General features: G+C 46.5%; 1 protein-coding gene across 1 annotated transcript; it reads right to left on the bottom strand.

Moving 5' to 3' along the window:
* Positions 1 to 7,482: 7,482 nt before the first annotated feature.
* Positions 7,483 to 11,209, bottom strand: LOC127669431 (H-2 class I histocompatibility antigen, L-D alpha chain-like). The gene is made up of 7 exons (XM_052163365.1): positions 11,089 to 11,209; positions 10,616 to 10,885; positions 10,131 to 10,406; positions 8,281 to 8,556; positions 8,037 to 8,153; positions 7,827 to 7,859; positions 7,483 to 7,659 (listed from the first exon to the last, which is right to left on the bottom strand). The coding sequence occupies exons 1-7, from the start codon at positions 11,159 to 11,161 to the stop codon at positions 7,568 to 7,570; spliced, it is 1,137 nt and encodes a 378-aa protein (XP_052019325.1). The 5' UTR covers positions 11,162 to 11,209; the 3' UTR covers positions 7,483 to 7,567.
* Between the last annotated feature and the right edge of the window lie 8,655 nt (positions 11,210 to 19,864).

Here is a 19,864-nt window from a genome sequence, read left to right as displayed (position 1 = left end):
GTTACATGAAGTCTTTGCCCAAATGCCTATGACCTCTACTGTTACAATGCCATCTGCTGCCAAGCATGCACCTGCAGCCTCATGAGGTGCCTTGTTATTGGAAGACTAAGGAAGAAGAGACCAGGGCCTGTCTGGCTGATGGTTCTCATGTTGTGCAGGCACCACAGGAAGTGGACAGCTGCAGCATTACAACCCCTTTCCTGGAAAACCCTGACTCTTGTGAAGGGAAATCATCACAGTGGGTGGAAGTTCAGGCCACACCCATGTTAATACATTTTATTTGGAAGGGGAAATGGCCAGATGTGTGACTGTTCTCTAATTCATGCGCTGTGGCCAATGGCCTGGCTGGATGGACAGGGACGTGGAAAGAGCATGATTGGAAGCATCTGGGGAAGAAGCATGTGCACAGATCTCTCCAAATGGGGAAGGGTGTGAAGACACTCGTGTCCCATGTACCTGCTCATCAAAAGGTGACGTCAGCTGGGGAGAAGTTCCCTAATCAGGTAGGTAGGTGACCCATTCCGTGGACAGTCAGTCTCTTTACCCAGCCTTCTCTGTCATTACCCAGTGGACACATAAACAATGAGATCATCGTGCCAGAAATGGGGTTATGGATGGGATCAACAACGTGGACTTCCACTCACTATGTCTGACCTGGTCACAGCTGCTGCTGAAAGCCAGATCTGCCAACAGCAGAGACCAACACTGAGCCCCAGATGTGCCACCATTCCTCAAGGTGACCAGCCAGCAACCTGGTGGCAGGTTGACTACATTGAACCAGGTCCATCATGAAAAAAACAACACTTGGTACTTGCTGGATTAGATACTCATTCTGACTGTGGATTTGCCTTTCCTGCATGTGATGCTTCTTCTGCTGGAACCATCATCAGAGAACTCACAGAATGCCTTATCCACCATCACGGTATTCCACACAGGGTTCCATGTATTGTTCTGAGCATGGAATTCATTTCACAGCAGGAGAAGTGTGATAGTGGGCCCACAGTCTTGGAGTGCTCTAGTCTTATGATGTTCCTCACCAATCTGACAAAGCTGGGTTGACAGAACAATGATGTGACTGTGTGCAGGAACTAACCACAGGGCAGAAAATAGTGTCAAACAAATTATATGTTATTAGCTAGCCAGGGAAACAGCCAAAGGTATTTAACCAAGGAATTAGCATATAATATAAGTGTCAGAGTCCTTATTTCTCTAAATTAAGAGACTTTGTGGAACTCATGAGGTTACCTGCTGAAGCCTGTTGCAGAAATGAGGATTTTAACTGACATTCACATTTCCATTGTATTTGGTTAAAAATGCATTTGTATGGATATTGCATTGTATTTTCTGTTTCTTTATGACATGATGTAGCATCAATTAAGAGAATTATCAATGGCTATCATATTTAAATTGGAGATACTGAAAGAATCTCCCTCAAGGGACATTGTTACTTTTTCTGAATTTATAATGTATTTGCAATTGTATGAGTGACAGATATCTCATGTTTCAATATTATTATGATCTGGTTATTGATTTTATTTGGAAGTTAATCATGAAACAAGGAGACATGATTGTGTGTCAAGGTTTTTATCATGAAATTAATAAGTGGTGTTTTTTCTCTAACCCAGCTTTCTCCCAAACAATTGACACAGAGAGACTGTGGTTTATTCAATTAGCTTAAAAGCAGCAGGGATTTTCCCTTCAGTCCCAAATCCTCAGTTTTGTGGTTTTCACAGGTCCTTATGATCTTCAGGCTGAAACACAACTTCTGAGTGAGATTACACCTCAGGCCTCTCCCCTGATTGTTACACAACACCACACTCTCCAGTCACAGTGACATACACACACACAGACACACACACACACACACACACACACACACCACGTGTGATCCCGGCACTTGGCATGCAGAGGAGAGGCAGGAGGATCATTCAAGGTCCGGACTGGAGAGATGACTCAGAGTTTGAGAGCATTAAAGGCTCTTCCACAGGTCCTGAATTGAATTCTCAGAAATCGAGGTGGCTTTCAACCATCATTGCGCAGATCTGGCGCCCTCCTATGGTGTATAGGCACATAACAACCTGAGCTTCAAGACATAACAGCCCAAACAGCATAAATGAACACACAGGCTTCATAGACCAGTAGCACCAGGGATCACTCTTAGGGGGAGTTGTGTGGATTTCTTCTTTCCCTCGCTGAATCCCTAAGATCAGTGTGTACATCTAGTGCAGGGGACCCTAGAGTCCTGCACTAGGGTTTGGAAGTGTTCCTAAGTCCTGCAATGACCCCCAGTACTGTTCAGGGATCGCTTTCTTTACAGAAATCTTGTGGGTGTTTTGCCTCCATGTGTGTCTGTGTGCCAGGTGCATGGAGTGCCCCAGGCGGCCAGCAGAGGGCGCCCTATCCCCTCTGAGACTGGAACTACAAGGGGGTGAGAGCTGGGACTGAACCCAGGTCCTCTGGAACAGCAGTGAGCATTCTTCACCTCTGAGCAATCTCTCCAGCTCCATGATTTTACTCAGAAGTGACACCATCTTTATTTTTATGCTGTGATTCTCTGTGATTCTTTTCTCTGCAGCACAGGGCCTCACTCAGGCCTGAGCCCCCTAACTACCCTGCAGAGAGGGTGTGAACAGGAGAAGCCCTGGGTCCCTCAGGGTCACAGAGTCCAAGAGAAGGAGCTTCCCACACTGTGCCCACAGTGCTCAGTCTACACAAACATCTTATGTCCTCCAGCACCAATGCATCATGGGTAACATAACCCACACATGGAACGTTCCAGATGCCCTGTGTAGGCTGATATTGTCCCAAATCTACTTTAATAAGCTTACTTAAATGTTTTAACCTCTCTTCTAGCTCACTGCCCAGCAGAGGTAGTGGAAAGGAAGGGTTAATAGGGCAGAGGAGGGTGCAGACCTCTTTAGAAATAGTTCTTTGGGGGGAGACCACTCTGCATTGTCAGGATATCAGCAGATGAGTTCACAGGAGTCAGCAATGGCAGTTCAGTCCAGAAGAAACTGTGGTTTTCTTTTTGGTAGCGGGGTGTGGAATCTAATATTGCATTTTATAGAAGAATCAAAAGAAGACACACGTTATATGTAAGCTATAAAAAAACTTTGTGATTCATGATGTGAAAATTGGTTACAGAATAAAGAAAGAAAAACCATCCATAGTAGGTTTTAAGAATGGAAGCTCATATTATACAGAATAAAGCAAATGGACTCTGTGACTTCCCCCTGCCCACTGCCATCAAGAATAGCAGCCAGCAACCTGACCACCCACCTCCTGAAGAGCAAGAAGAACCGGTTTCCAGCCTTCAGGGGAGGGGCTTGGTCTGCCTTTGTTTCTTGGGAGAGAGGGATGATTAAAGATGGAGACTTGAACCAGAAGCCATGTGTTTTTGTGTCTCTCCATGTGATTTCTCTTGCAGCCTGTTCCTTACCCATCCAGAGAATCCACGGTTAAGATGTGAGAGCTGGACTCTACATATGGTGCCAACGTGGATTATAACTGGAAACAGAGAGGCAGAATGAGGTATGTTGTCTGTATTTAGGAGCCCCAAGGAAAAAGAAAAGGAAAAAGTTTATGTACCGGACACGGTAAGCAACAGGGTATTAATTTAGCACTAATAATGTCATTTATTTCTAAAGAATGTTGCTGCAGAAGTGTGTAAAGATACAGGCTAGACTGACTCAGTATGTAGGCCCTGCACTGAGATCAGCTGGGATGTAAAGACAACATGGAACAGGGAATTTAGTTAGGCAATTGTCTGCAGTCTAAACTGCATCAGGCAAGAGAAATAGGGCATAAATTATAAAACAAAATAAAAACAGGAAAAAAGGAAAATGGATGCAATTGCTTAACAACAAGCGCGCTTCTCTTTCTGTGTATCTTTCTATGTTGTTTGTCGCGGTGCACCGATTGTTTGTCTACATGCACATTTATTTGTCTGTGTTTTGTGTGAATGAGTGTTTGTTTCATGCTAAAAATAAAAATTGATTAAAATTCCGTCTGCTGGGGCCTTGAGCTGTCAGGCCGCAAGCTGATTCAAAACCCTCCTACGGCAGTGTGCTCAATCTTTTTTTTTTTTTTTTTCTTTCTCTTAAAGGACAAGTAGCCTCCAGTTTGGGGAAAACTCTGGTTTAACTTATAAGATTTGGGTAATTGCTTTGTTCTTGTTTTTAAATGGTCTTAATGGTATAAGGTTTTACATGTCCTGACTATGGAGTTATAGATTTAGAGGCTGGTTTTGGCTGATGGCTTAGAGTTGCAGCCATTTAGACCGCTAAGTTTGAGCGTTCACTTGAGCGAGTAGGGAAGAGGCTGGAGCCAAGTCCCTGCCATGCAGGCCCCGGTCACTTTGATTCAGCCCCGGCTAGAGAGAGTCCAGAACTCTGCGGGCCACGAGCAGGTTGCCCAGGCGGCCCACGTCACGGGCACGCGGCACAGCAGCTAGAGTGAACCCAGAAATCTGCGGGTGGCCCAGGCGGCGCTGATGGCGGCCTGGCTAGAAGGAGCCCAGTATTCCGTGGGCCGTAGGCTGATATATCACACCACTGATACATTCTTAGAATTCCAATGTGCACCTGCATTGAGTGCTGAAAATACTAATTCTGCAGTTACACATTTACTAGAAGTAATGGCTCCTATGGCATTATGTACAAACCAGGACTGACAATGCCCTACACATGTCTCCACTAAGATGCAGCAACTCAATCTCTGATATGTGGATATTAATTAGCCCAAAAGCCCTGAATACTCAAGGCACAAATTTCATAACAAATGACTCCCATGAAGAAGTATGGAGAAGGTCCTGATCCTGGAAAGGATTGATCTAGCATGGGAAGGGAATATAAAGACAGAGAAAAAGGAGGGAGGTGATTGGAGAAGGGATGGAGAGAAGAAGGTTTATGGGACATATGGGGAGGGGGGATCCGGGAAAGGGGAAATCATTTGGGATGTAAACAAAGAATATAGAAAATAAAAGTATTTTAAAAAAAAAAGATGCAGCAACTCTTTAGCACATGGTAAAGCACATTACAGCTGCACCACACAATGCTGCAGGGCAAACTGTTGTAGAAAAGGCCTAATCACACCATAAGGAACACACCAGTAAAACAGAAAGAAAGAATTAAGACCCCAGGAGTAGAATAGATTTATGTATCCTGAAGAGATGTAGTTTGGGTGCCTCTAAATTCTCCAAGATAAGAACACTAAAGAATGGAAAGTTCCTGCCTATTTTAAAGCAAAGTGTATGGGAGAGGGCTTGTGGTCCTTGTTCTATGACCCGAGGCAAAGTTCACAGATGGTCTTCCTCTACCCCCTGGAAAGGAGAAAGGGTTTGGCACCTACAGCCTTGCTTTGGAGCCTTCCCCCCACCAAGACAATGACCTGGCTCAGTCTGCCAAGGGTGGAGGGGGGGCGGGGGGGGGGGAGCGGGGCAAGCTAGAGACTTCTGGGCAGTGGTGGCACACGCCTTTAATCCCAGCACATGGGAGGCAGAGGCAGGTGGATTCCTGGGTTCAAGGTCAGCCTGGTCTACAGAGTGAGTTCCAGGACAGCCAGGGCTACACAGAGAAACCCTGTCTCAAAAAAAAAAAAAAAAAAAAAAAAAAAGAAAGAAAGAAAGAAAAGAAAAGAAAAAGAAAAAAGAAAAAGCAATTGGAGCTTTGACAGAACTCACCTACTCTCCCACTGTCTGTGTGTCTCTCTGTGTCTCTGTGTGTGGGGGTCTGTCTCTCTCTCTCTCTGTGTCTCTTTCTCTCTATGTGTGTCTATCTTTCTGTCCCTCCCTCAGCTTTGAAGAGCCTTCAAGGTAGGAGCTCCAGGTAAGTCATAGAGAGTTTCTCTTTGAGCTTGCAGGAAAAACAGAGAAGCATCTGGCAAGATACAAGTGACAGATAAAGGGAGCTAAGGATCCCTCTTGCATTTGGAGGAGCTCAAGAGAAAGGCAAACTAGGTTGGTAGAATGACACACAGAGAGATTTCTGAAGAGCTGGCAGTTTAGTTGTAGAATCAGGCTTGTAAACAGATATTTTGGCCAGGCAGTGGTGGCACATGCCTTTGATCCCAGCACTTGGGAGGCAGAGGCAGGCGGATTTCTGAGTTCAAGGTCAGCCTGGTCTTCAGAGTGAGTTCCAGGACAGCCAGAGCTACACAGAGAAACCCTGTCTCCAATAAAACAAAAAACAAAAACAAAAAAACAGATATCTTATATATAGTTAAGAAAAAGTTTCCCTGCTGAGGTAGCAAGTTATTGCCTCAGTTTATGCCTCCAGTGTCTTTAGTGCTTTAAATATTAGTTAATTTAAATGGTTACCGGCCTATGAGTGGGACTTTGATCTCCTGTAATACAGAGCCATCCACCATGCAGAGCAACAACAGGTCTATGAATAGGACTTTAAGGCAGACTATGCTGAATACAGCATCCATCATGCCCGAGTCAGGGCTGCAAGCCACAAGTCAACATAGCTGGCAGTGGAGATGAAGAGACTTTAGCACCTTGGTCCTGGAGTTAAAGTAGTCCAGGTTCAGGAATTGGTACGCGAGTTACAGGAGAGAGAAGCATTGTTGTCAGGTCTTATCCCAGCTGTGGATGTGCTCCTGATAGATGAGCAGACAGACCACACCAGACACCTGAGAACCCTGGAAAAGACGCTGGAGAGAAGGAGAGGCAGAAATCACCACAGTAGCATGGGACAGGGAGCGCCCAGGGCAGCTTCAGGACGGCATCATTAGAAGTAGAGCAAATGGGTGGGAGGAAACGTAGTGTGACTTATCTTGTGCACCTGGCACACTAAAGGATGCCGAGTTGAGTCTCTGAACTTTAGTCCTGGGGTCAGGACAAGGCTCTGGCATTCCCGTGTCCTTGTGATCACAGAATCTCAGCATGTGCTTCACAGTGATGGAGGGAGCACAGCGCAGAAGTGACAGAGCTGAGGAGTGACCCCATCAGAGATAGCAGCACAGTGAGCCAACCTGGGCACAGCCCTGTCACACTCAGCTCCCACAGCCTCATCCTGTCCCTGATACACACAGTGTAGTGACACAGATTCTGGAAGGTTCTCCAACTGCCATTTATTTCTTCAAATAAACCTCCAAGTATTCTCAATCCATGACATTAACACGCAATCAACCTCAGGTGAGGATGTGAACAATCAAGTGCACATTCAGATTCTTATTCTCAGTGTGGAAGTGAGGAGCTGCAGCTCAGGGCAGCATGGAGCTGACAGGATGCAGATGTCCCCCAGTGTGTGGCTGGACCAGGAAGGTTGGCTGTGGAAGGGAACACAGGGCAGTGCAGGGACAGGGTCCTGTGTGCAGGGCAGGCTGGGCTCCACAGTTCTTCACATTGAGCCCATGGGATCACAGGTAACATCAGACACTGTTGTCTAAAGAGAACTGAGGGCTCTGGGTGTCACAGGAGAGACCTGAACACACTGGCTGTCACTCAGTCCACTCCAGGCAGCTGTCTTCATGCTAGAGAATGAGAGTCATGAACCATCACTGTGAAGTCAACATCCCAACAACCCACAGCTCACAGAGGATTCTGGGAGTCCCTGAAACCCAATCATGTCCACATTGCCCCTCCCCAGTCAGACCCCAGAGTGTCACCTTTACAATCTGGGAGAGACATATCAGAGCTCTGGGAGCTGTGGTTGCCTAGGGCAAAACAAAACATATGTATATATACATGTATGTATTCATATCATGGTATAACTCAGGCCCCCCAGGAGATGTCTCTGGAGGAGCTGTTATGGATTCCCAGAGCTCCCACCATCTCCAGCTTCACTCCAATGTCCTCAGGACAATCCTGTCCCCACACTAACCTGGAGCTGGAGCATAGTCTCCTCCTTGTCCACCTGTGAGAAGGAAAGCTGTGAGAGTTCAAGGAAGATCTTGACACTAGGAAGTTCCCAGAACTGACAGCAGACCCAGGTGGAGACAGGAACAATGAGGGTGTGGCTGTGTTTCCATTTATGAGCAGAGCACACTTCAGAAGGAGGCGGAGAGAAAACTCAGACCCTGCCCTTTCCTACCTGTGTTTCTCCTCCTCTTCATCACAAAAGCCACCACAGCTCCAATGATGGCCACAGCTCCAAGGACACCCAGACCAGCAATGACCACCATGTTGGAGTCGGTGGATGGAGGAGGCTCTGGGAAGGACAGACACAGGAAATGAAGATGAAGGTCATGACCCCAGCTCTCAGCCCTGACCTGCTCAGGGTCTGCAGAAGGCTCCAGCTCTCCCTGACTCCAGCTCTGTACCCACACCCTCCTTACCCCATTTCAGGGTGAGGGGCTCAGACAGCCCCTCATGCTGCACATGGCATGTGTAATTCTGCTCCTCCCCAAAAGGCACCACTACAGATGCCCACTTCTGGAAGGTTCCATCTCCTGCAGGCCTGGTCTCCACAAGCTCCATGTCCTGGGTCAGCCCCTCCCCATTCAACTGCCAGGTCAGGGTGATGTCAGCAGGGTAGAAGCCCAGGTCCCAGCACCTCAGGGTGACATCACCTTCAAGTCTGGGGTGATGGGTCACATGTGCCTTTGGGGGATCTGTGTGGAAGATGTAAGAAATCCCACAATTAACCAGACAAACTGAAATCTACACAAGACACAGTCAAATCAGTGATGACACTGAAGTATGTGTCTGTTTGACACTTTGACTGTCATTGCCCTAGTGACCTGCAGGCAGAGCTGGTCCCCTGAGTACAGAACTGCACATGTTCCTGGGGGACTCAGAAGCTAAGAGGGAATCCACATGAGCCAGTGGGTCAGCATGGTCGTCCTTATGTGATGCTCTATAGCATGAGATATGTGGTCACAGAATGGAAGATGGGATGGAAAAAAAGTAATGTAATATGTGCTTGAGTCCATATCAAAATTAGAAATTAGGGCCATTGCTACTGGAAGAGTGCCACCACTGAGACTCAACCCTGTGGTCATCTTGCTGATCAGCATAACTGTCAGTCCAAGTGACAAGCCATTAGGAAGAATATAGCAGAAATGTGGTGAACCTCTGACACTCAGCCAGAGAAAATGACTCAGAGCCCCTGCCTCTGGGGTGACAAGGTACAGATGTGTCATACAGGATCCCTGGAGTGTGCTGTGGACCCTAGTGCAGCACTCACTGAACACAGCGGGCTCACAGGGTGTGAGGATCTTCCCTCTCACTCCAGCCCTGGATGGCAGAAGACCCTGTCTCTTAGAGTCCAATTCCTGATTCACTAGGGGAGCACTGTAACTTGTGGGGGCAAAGGAAGAACAGGAGGCTCTGGACGTTTAGTTCTGACGGGAACCAGTCTAAGTTCTCAAAAATCTTTCTTATAAGGGAACCCTGATTTAACTTGTCTAATTATTCAAGTTAGCAGTCTCCCTGGCACCTGTGGAGACTGATATAAATGATAATACAAGGGCTTGAAGAAACAGGATCACTCCAGTGCAGACAAAAACTGACTAGAAGCAAAATAACACCTTCCAAAAAAAAAAAAAAAAAGTAAAGAAAAAATAAAGTAAGATATTGGAAAATTAGAAAAAGAAAAGAGAAAGAAAAAGAAATTCTACGATTTATATTCCTCCAGGGTCCCCCATAAGGGCTCCTGTGACCACTCACCACTGTAGGAATAGTTAGAATGGGGTGTTGAAGAGATGCAAACCCCACAGACAGGGAGGGATCTGTGAGAATGTATTCTTTGGAAAGTTCTTGAAACTGGGGAACCAGGCTAGTGTAGGGGAGTCCATGTCTCCCATCAGGTAAAGGAGACTTCTGGTCCTGAGGTGTGAGGGCTGACACACTCAGCATGACAGGAGTCCGTGTTCACAGACAGTGGGTGTGGGCAGAGAACCTGGCCTGGGAGAGGCCATGGCTGATGGAGGCTTCAGACTGCAGGGAGCCGCCATTGCTAAGTGGGGGAAATTCTCTCCTTCCCTCCTGACAAAGCCTGGGCACTGTCCAGGGAGGAGGCTGAGCCCTGGGAGAGGCAGTGCAGTCACTGTGATGAGGATCAGGAGACCCAGGGACACTGTCTCCCCTCTGAGACAGGGGCATCGCCCCAGCTGAGGGTTTCTTCTTCCCCAGGACTGAGCCCCAGCCCGAGGGCAGAGGGAGGAGCTGCCAGCGGCCCCTGCACCTGTGCGCAGCAGCGTCTCCTTCCCGCGCTCCAGGTATCTGCGGAGCCACTCCACGCACTCGCCCTCCAGGTGGGCCCTTTTTTCCTCAGCAACACCAGCCTGCTCCCACTTGCGTCGGGTGATCTGCGCCGCCGTGTCCGCCGCAGTCCACGTTTTCAGGTCTTCGTTCAGGGCGATGTAATCTCGGCCATCATAGGCGAACTGCTGGTATCCGCGGAGGAGGCTCCCATCCGACCCCACGTCACAGCCAGACAGCTTCTGGATTGCGTGAGAGCCTGCAGGACCCCGCGGTCAGCCCCGCCCCTGCCCCGCACACCCACCCGCCCAATTCGTCCAGGCCCGGCCCCGCCCACCTGCAAACTCTTCCAAACTAGAAGGGAAACCGGTCCCAGGTCTGTTTTGCTCCAGAGCCACAGATGCGGGACGTTTCCAGGCTCTTGACCTTAGGTGGAGGGGTCGTGACCTCCGACCCGGAGTCACTCACCGGCCTCGCTCTGGTTGTAGTAGCCGAGCAGGGTCCTCAGGTTGACTCGGTAAAGTTGCTCTTTGCCCTTGGCGTTCCGTGTGTTCCGCTCCCAATACTCCGGCCCCTCCTGCTCCACCCACCCAGCGCGCGGCTCCATCCTCGGATTCTCCGCGTCGCTTTCGAAGCGCACGAACTGCGTGTCGTCCACGTAGCCGACAGAGATGAACCGTGGGTCCCCGAGGCCGGGCCGGGACACGGCGGTGTCGAAATACCGCAGCGAGTGTGAGCCTGGGGGCGGCGCGCGGTGAGACCCCGACCTCCTCCCGGGACCCCGGGCGGGTGCGCGGGCCGGGAGGGGAGCAGGGCGCGGGGCTCGGGACGTGGGTGGAGAAGGGGCGGAGGGTCCGGTGGGCGACGCGGGGACGCGGCTTCCCCGGTGCCGTCCCCGCCCCTCCCCGCAGAGCCCGTTTCCCTCCCGACCCCGCACTCACCCGCGCGGGCCTGGGTCGGGGCCAGGGCGGCCGCCAGCAGCAGGAACAGCGTGCGCGGCGCCATCGCCCCCATCTGGGATCCGGGGCGTCAGAGTCCCGCGGGCTGCCTGGACTTTATAACCAGCGCCCTTGGAATAGTTCGTTGGTTTCCCAGGATTGCGCCACCCAAAGGAGGTAAGTGAGACCTACCAGATGGTTCCTTCAGTCTTAGAGTAGAGAGGGCATCAGATCCCCAGGGGGTTGTGAGCAGCCTTGTGGGTGCTGCTCCTGGGCAAGGGAGGGACAGGAGTTGAGCTGCAGGAGAGGGTGGGGTCTGCAGGGAGCAGAGTAGGGCTCTCGTGCACCTCTGTCTTACTGAGGGTTTCCATCGCTGTGTAAGACCCTGTGACTAAAAGCAACTTGAAGAAGAAAGGGTTTATTTCACTTTATGCTTCCACATCACAGTCTATCATTGAAGAGATTCAGGGCAGGACATTGAACGAGGATTCTAAAGTAGGAACTGAAGCAGAGACCGCGAGGGCCAGTGCGAACTGCATTGTAGCTCATGGCTTGCTCAAAAGGCTTTCTTATACAATCCACGAACACCAGCCAAGACTACTTCCAGTGGGCTGAGCCTTTCCAGACTGATCATTAATAATAACTTTAAATATGCCTTATAGACTTTCCTTTTTTATTTTTGGATTTTTTTTTTTTTTTTTTTTTTTTGAGACAGGGTTTCTCTGTATAGCCCTGGCTGTCCTGGAGCTCACTCTGTAGACCAGGCTGGCCTTGAACTCAGAAATATGCCTGCCTCTGCCTCCCAGAGTGCTGGGATTACAGGCGTGTGCCACCACTGCCAAGCTCTTATAGACTTTCCCAAAGGCCCCTGAACGGAGGCATTTTCTCAATTCAGGATTCTCTCCCCAAATACATCTCAGTCTGTGTGGAGTTGACAAAATGCAAACAGCACAGCCTCCTGGTGCAGGGTCAGTCAGTGAGAGCTGAGGGAGGAGGACGGGTATGGGTTCCTCTCCCTGACCTGGAGCCAGGGCCCTGCCATGTGGATGGAGGACCCATGGTAAATCAGTTGGAATGTAAGGTGGGCTCCTACCCCATTCCTGTCCCTCAGTCCTGAGGACATGTCTCACCCGGCCTGTTGGTTGCTGCTGCTGATATAATCACACAGAGAGTGATAAAGTCAGGGCAAGGGAAGAGATGGAGAGAGAAATAGGGATGTCTTCTTATGTCAGAGCAGGATAATCTGATTTTGGAGAGACTGAGGAGAGGTAGTTAGGTAGGTAGGTAGTTGATAGATAGACAGACAGACAGGTGGACATAGAATTAAACAGGCATGAGAAGACACGCTCTTCCACTCTTTGGACATCTGCTATTTCCCTTCATGCTCAGACTCCATGCAGCTTCAGGTCCTGCTCCAACAGACAGCTGCCCAGCTGGGGAAACATTCAGGGCTGACCCTGTGGGGCTTTCTAGTGTTCTTGCATGGATCAGAGGGCTAAACTAAGGGAGTTTGCAAAGATCACACCACACAGCAGACTTCATGTGAGAGGTTTATTGGCGTTGAGTAGTGAGTGGAAGAGGAAAGTGTCGTCTGTGAAGACCTGGGCTAGATAAGGGTGCACACAACTGTGGCAATTTGGTAGCTCGTGATGATGTGGCTTCTGGCACTGAGAGTCTGAAAGCAGGCTGGTTCTGGAATGTGGGTGGTCATTGGTTGACAGACATCCATTTGTCTTATTTATTGTATAAGGTGAGAAAATAGGAAGGGGTGACTGGTGGGGCAGAAATGGGGTCACTGAGCTCTTTAGACTGCTTCCTGTTGTCTGGGGGTGTCAACATCTTTGAGGACCCAAGAAAGCTGGGAAGCTGTCTAGGTTCAAGATAAGCATGCTGTTCCCTCCCTGTCCAGGCTCTGCAGGACCATCTGCAGCTGGGCAGTGCAGATGTGTCTTTAAGTTGAATTGTCATGGGGCAGGTGCTTTGAGGCTGTTTGCCATGCAGGGTTTGAGGAAACACCTGGAGCGAGCATTTTACTGAAGCATATGTGTATATAAGGATCAGAGGGTAAAGCTCAGGAGGTTAGAATAATTCTTTCTTCCTTAGATGACCATTTTAAACTTTTAGGCCCATTAGCTGGGGGTGGGGCATCCCAAGATGACAGAGAGGAGGAGGAGACCCCACCCTCAGGAATAAGCTGAACAGGCAGGAGATGAAACAGGCTGTGATTGACAGTACTTACTGACCTGTGAGAGGTGGATTCAAGTAGATTTTTTGAAGCTTAAAACAATTTTTTAAGTTTACAAAATGAGATAACTTTTAGACATGTGAACACACCACTCTCTAATCTGTATTGACCTTTACACTGTAGAAAAGGCAGCAGACTCAGGCCTTTGATTCATAGTAAAAGCTTGGGGACCCAGAAAAGGAGTTTGGAGGTAAAAGCATGAACATTCTGCCCTCTTTCCAGAACACTGCGTGTATACAGACCGGACAGGTGTTTTTAACTCAGAGAAGCACTTTTAAGTCTATTCTTAGAAGGCAAACATAAATAATTCATAATCTTGAGCTCGTGGACAATGATAATAGCAATCACTGTTTATCATAGCCAGATCAATAACTGATCAGAGCTCCACTGATTAATGTTAAGACTCTGACCTACTTAGATCTTAATATAACAATAGCATAGCAAGGGAAGAAATCTGAAGCATTTTTCATTTTTACATACACCTTAAATCACTTTTTTATACCTTTACAAATTACATTACACACCTTAAAACACCTCCTTAGAGCCTTATAAATTGCATTTAAAACACTTTTTAGACCTTTATAAGTAAGTCACATTCACAGATCTCAAAGCTCACTACTAAGATCATTGCAATTTACTTAATGTTTCATATCCACAGAACTTACATAAGCTTTACCATTTTTTCTATCCAAGTATTCACCACAAGACACAGGTGGCTGGGTCCTGAGAGCAGTCACAGTTAAACAACTTCCTTTACAGAAAGGGATAGTAAAAAGTTACATTGAAATCTGCTGTGTGCTTTATCTCTTCTTAGAATCTGGTAACAATGTGTCAGTGTCTAGACCTAGTAGCAACTCTAGGAAAGTGTCTGGTGATTTTCACACATGAAGAGAACTGAGAAGCACCTGAAGCCTGTGTTGCTGCTGCTGTTAAACTGACAAAGCTCTCCCTGGTTAACAGCATCAGAGATCTGCAAAGGATGAATTTCACCTGAGCAAGCAGGAAGTACAGACTAAGCAGCTTCCAGATCTATTAAAAATGACAGACTTATCTGTTACCTGGACAATCACTGAAGGTTCCACTGTGGTAGTCTTGATTTCACTGGGGACAGAGGACCCAGGACAGCATTAGTCTTCCCTGCCCAGTTCAGAAGGTCCAAAGACTGCAGTGGACCCTGGGGGATCAGCCTGCTTTGTCTATGCAAATCGGGGCAATCAACTCCCCAGTTTCCTGCTTGTCCACAGTTTGGACAGGGTCCTGGTCACAGACAAGATGAAGGGCAGATTGTCATCCAGTGGATGGCTCCAACCCCATCAGAGACCTAAGAAGAATGAATGTTATCAACATAGACAGGGAGTGCAGAACATGCAGCTTTTACAGCTATAGAAAACACAGAGACTGCTGTCTGTCTGTCTGGACAGTCTCCCAGGGTTCCTCTGGAAAGGTGGGGCATCCATGTCTTCAGGCTCCTGGCCCAGAACATCTGATAGATTGTTCTGTGAAGCGGGAATCATGAGGGACTTCTTCTCTACCTGGTCCTGGCAGACTTTAGCATTTGCCTTCCTGTGCTTTCTTTGTCCAGTTTGGACAGCATTCTGTCTGCAGTTGAAGCAAGGGCAGGTTCTTGCCCAGTGGCAGCTTTCCACATTTGAGGCAAACTCCATAAGGAGGTTCTTCCATGCTCATCATCTTCCTTGAAGTATATGGAGGTGCTGCCAGGGGCTGACACATCTCATTGTCTAAAAAAAAAGTCTTAAATTAATAAAAACATCTTTAAATGTCATATTCTGTAGCTGTCTGAGGATTTTAAAGACTACTACCTAACAAAACCAAACCAACAAAGGTTGGATTACCTATTAACTAGCATTTTAAAAATGTTCTTAAACACTTTGTAATAGTTTTCAAAAGAATTAGTATTTCCCATTGCAATTTTAAGGAGTACATAGGTATTTTTAGGGTTTATTTATTTTAATACCATACATAGTATGTTGTTACTGAAAGAATAGAAAATACAGCCTAACTCCAGCCTTCTAAGGAGCCCCAAACACTTCATATTCCAGAGCCTGCTCTTTGTGCTCTTTGTTAGAAACTAGGTAAAAGGTCACATTCCAGAGCCCACCCTTTGTTCAGAGCTAGGCAAAAAGGCCTTGAATAGGTGATCCTGGCCCCATAAGGTAACTGGAAATGAGCTAAGCTTATCTTGCTTCTGTAAACTGCTTACACTATTTACCCTATCCAGGAGTTCACGCAGCTATAGACATTCATGAAAATAGGAAACTAATTGGTCCATAATTTAAATAATATGGTAATTTAAACTGATTGGCCTAAAAGCTATGGAGTGGTACAAATCGATTGGCTCGCATTTCGCGGGCTCTCCATGCTAAGAAATGATTGGTTTGTGATTTGCGGGCTTTGTAGTAAACTTATAAAAGCTGTCGCAATTTAGCACTCGGGGTCCAGAGTCCTCTAACCCTGTGCGGTGTACGGCTGTGGAACCCAGAATTCTGAAATAAAGAAATCCTCATGTTATTGCATCGAGACCGTTTCTCGAGAGTGATTTGGGTGTCACCTTCCGAGGTGTGGGGTGCTGGGGCACCCTCGGTTTTGGGGGGGTCTTACATTACCAAAATATAACCTTACTTTTGTTAGAATATACAAGGATCTATATCAATGTAACCTACTGTAACTTTAATTTGAATCAATATACAAAGATCTATACTAGTGCAATCAAATATACATCAATATTGTATCACTATACAGGGATCTATACCAATGTAAGCAAATACAACCTTGATTTTCCATCAATATACAAACACTTATACCCATGTAGGCAAATATAACCTTAATTTTGTATCAATGTACAAAGATTTATCTCAATGTAATCAAATAAACCTAAATTTTGTATCAATATACAAAGATCTATACTAATGTAATCAAATACAACCTCAATTTTGTTTCAATATGCAAAGATCTAAACCAATGTAAGCTAATATAATTTTGTAAATTTATACAATAATTTTCTATCAATATACAGTTGTACATAAGAATAGATTGAATAATTTAACCCTGTTTCCTATTATTCCTGTTTTATTCCTATAACCTCCATTGTGTCTATATTAAAAAAAAAGATTTTAGGTGTATCACAGTAAAACTGTTTTCAGCAATGAAGCTGTTTCAGCCAAGCTGTCCACAGTGTTAAGCTTGGTTGTATTTGGCAGTCTTAGGATTCAGGATTTTTGAGTTCAGAGTTCTCTACAGGGTTCATGTCAGTTTCCTATGAACTCAGGAATTTGAGTGTCATGAGCAGTTTGTAGTCTGAACTGATTATTGGGTGATGTTTGCCACTTTAGCAGCAACACTGTCTGTGTAGAACATAGCAGTCAACCCAAAGGTGTCCACTGTTTGCACAGGACCTGGCAGCAGAAGAGGCATGGAGCAGTTTACCCCAGTAGTTAGTGTTAACACAATCCAAGTCAATTTGCCATTGGTCGGCCGTGTCATCCTTCTTCTTGGAAAACTAAAAGATTACTGTTAGGAAAGCTAGTAAACCTATTCATTTGAAGTGTCATAGTCCGCACATCTCAGAACATTTAAGAGCCTCAACCTCTTAAGTAATTCAAGGTATACAAACTTTGTTTCTAGTTACTTGCTTTAGATTGAAACTTGGGAACACACAGAGGAAGCAAGATGAAGGTCATTTCTAGAATCAGTTCCTACCTTGAATGACTACTTGACCCGTCCAGCAGGTCCAGTTATTCAGGGTTCCGAAGGGGTGCTACCTGAGATTCAAAGGGGGGGAGAGAAAGAAGGAGACCAGGCAAAGGGGGGTTCAATTGTCGAGGTCTCGTTTAATTTTCTGGGGTACACAGGTTTTAAGCTTTCAGAGGAAGGGCTCGCCTCGAGGCAAGAACAAAGGAGAGAGGGGCATTCTTGGCAGTATCTGCAGGAAGAGATAAGGGTCTTCTGGTGGAGACATCTGATGTTTGCACAATGTGGAGCATCTTGAGGTTATCTCAGAACTTCCCTTCAATGGCAGTTCATGGGGAGAGGCTCTTCTTTTTTTACTCAGGACCTTTGCCCTGCCAGCCCTCCGGGCTGTAGTCAGGGTCTATTATGGCTTCCCACAACTACTGGTATGATGACAGAGAGTTTATGTATCCACAATATTTTTATAGAATTTGACATAATATGTATGCCTTAAGAAAAGTGTTAAAGATAAAAACCAAAAGATTATGAGATTGGTGGCAATAGAACAGTCCCTTATTTTCTGTTTTTCTCTGTCCTGTACCAAGTGGTTCTTCTGATATGAGATGGAAATATTGGATTTTCCTTTAACAATCATGTGGGTTTACAGGAGAGACCTGTGCTCTAACCCTAAAATCCAGCTTTAATGTTTAATTGAATTGAAAAGTGGCAAAGACCATTTGCAACTTATGTTTGTAGAAGGAGGAAGAGATAAGATGGAGGTGGGCGATTCCACTTGGCAGTACTTTACTTGGGACATTTTCTCTTGATGATCCATCATTTTTCTTCAGATGTTTCATTTGCCCAGTGGTATCCAGATTCCTTAGTTGGATGTGTTTATTCTCCTGGAAGGATAGAAGCATCGCCCTGCCCAACCCTAACTCTTGGGGCTCCCCATTTTGGCCATTTATATTTTTCCTACTTTTTTTGGCAATAGAAAAAGATGAATCTAAGTTATGTATATCTACATAGAGTTAAATCAAATATACTGCATTGCAGCAAATGAAGACTATCTGTTATGGATATTAATTATAACCTTTTAGTTTTAAGTTTAAGGCCAATTTTTATTATTATTATTTTGTTTGTTTGTTTTTTTGGATTTGTTTTTTTGTTTTGTTTGTTTGTTTTGTTTTGAGACAGGGTTTCTCTGTATAGCCCTGGCTGTCCTGGAACTCACTCTGTAGACCAGGCTGGCCTCAAACTCAGAAATCTGCCTGCCTCTGCCTCCCAGAGTGCTGGGATTACAGACCTGCGCCACCACTGCCCTGCAAAAATTTTTATATACTTTATTGTAGAGAGCCTTATTGCGGTGCCATGCCACCTGGCAGGAACTTGACATAGACCAATGTGAAGTTACTCTCCCAGCCTTTGAGCAGGAATTCCTGTGTTAGCCATAATCCCCTCCACCTGGGGTCGAACACTCAGACCAAGGTGAAGCCCATTGTTCTTCAAGGACCTTGCAGTTTCCTGAGAGGCACTAGTCACCTGCTGAGCAACCTGAACCAGTTCTGCCAAGGAGTTTCCAGCCTCCCCCCCCCCCATTTGGAGACCCCCATTAAACTTTGAGCCTTGATCAGAAAACCTTTTGTCTTGGCTTCATATTTCTCTTACAACCCACATCTATCCCGAACTTTCCTTCCAGGTAACCTGGTAACCCGTTTGATGTAACTGCGGGCAGTTACACTTTATCAGTTTTAAATTATACCCAATAATTTTACAAATTCACACATAGTTTACACCATAGTCTTAAAGAGATTTTTTTTCAAAAAAGATTTATTTATAGTTATATGTAAGTACACTGTAGCTGTCTTCAGACACCCCAAAAGAGGGTGTTAGATCTCATTACAGATGGTTGTGAGCCACCATGAGGCTGCTGGGCTTTGATCTCAGAACCCTCAGAAGAGCAGTCAGTGCTCTGAACTGCTGAGCCATCTCTCCAGCCCCGTAAAGCGATTTTTTGAGAACAGAACACAGAGAAATGAAAGAGATAAAATATTTTTAGGAGTGGAAAATGGGGAAAGTACAGAGGGGAGAAAATTTAGATATAAGATATTTGGGGATCACTCGTCTGTGCAGTGGCAGTTGTTATGGTTTGGGAAAAGCTGGAATCAATTACACCAAATTTTTGTTCATTCATCTGCACTGAGGACAAGCTGTTGTAATAAAACCTGACTCCAAGGAGGTAGAGAGAAAGGGTTGTAAATCCAAGTTCCTGTAGAGGGAATTTCTTTAGCTGTGCAATGTCACTCTCCAGCTCTGCTCTGAAGCCCCAGAGCAGACCAGCCTTGTTGGTAACCTAGAACCACCATATTCCACTCTATGGGTGAGAGGCGAGGAAACTCACAATGTACAGACAGGCTCAGGGAGAGCAAAGAGAGACAGAGCAGGCAGCAGAAAAAATATAGCTCAACCTAAATCCTCACCCAGGGGACAGGGCGGGACCTCCACCTCCAAGAGTGCCAAGACTCAGGGAGCACTGCGAGGGTCACTCACCAGGGGAGCACTGCGGGGGTCACTCACCAGGTGCGGATGGATGGAGGCCATGGTGCATCTGTTGTGGGGGGTACTGGAGATAAAGTGTAGCTTCGGTTCTCCAAGGGTTACACAGGCCTGAGGACAGCCTACTGAACCATGGCACCCATGTGAGGTTTGGGGTTTTTCATGGCAATCAAAGAGCCAAGCAATGCCTCAAAGATCACACCCCCAACAGACCTCAGGAGCAAGACTTACTGTGTGTGGAGGGTCCTATAAAAAATGCTGCCTCGCTGAAAGAATGGAAGAGAAAGTGGG

The sequence above is a fragment of the Apodemus sylvaticus genome, chromosome 19, assembly GCF_947179515.1.
Source record: "Apodemus sylvaticus chromosome 19, mApoSyl1.1, whole genome shotgun sequence".
Taxonomy (NCBI): domain Eukaryota; kingdom Metazoa; phylum Chordata; class Mammalia; order Rodentia; family Muridae; genus Apodemus; species Apodemus sylvaticus.
Note: the sequence above shows the minus strand (reverse complement) of the source record. Positions and strands in the feature narration are given on the sequence as shown.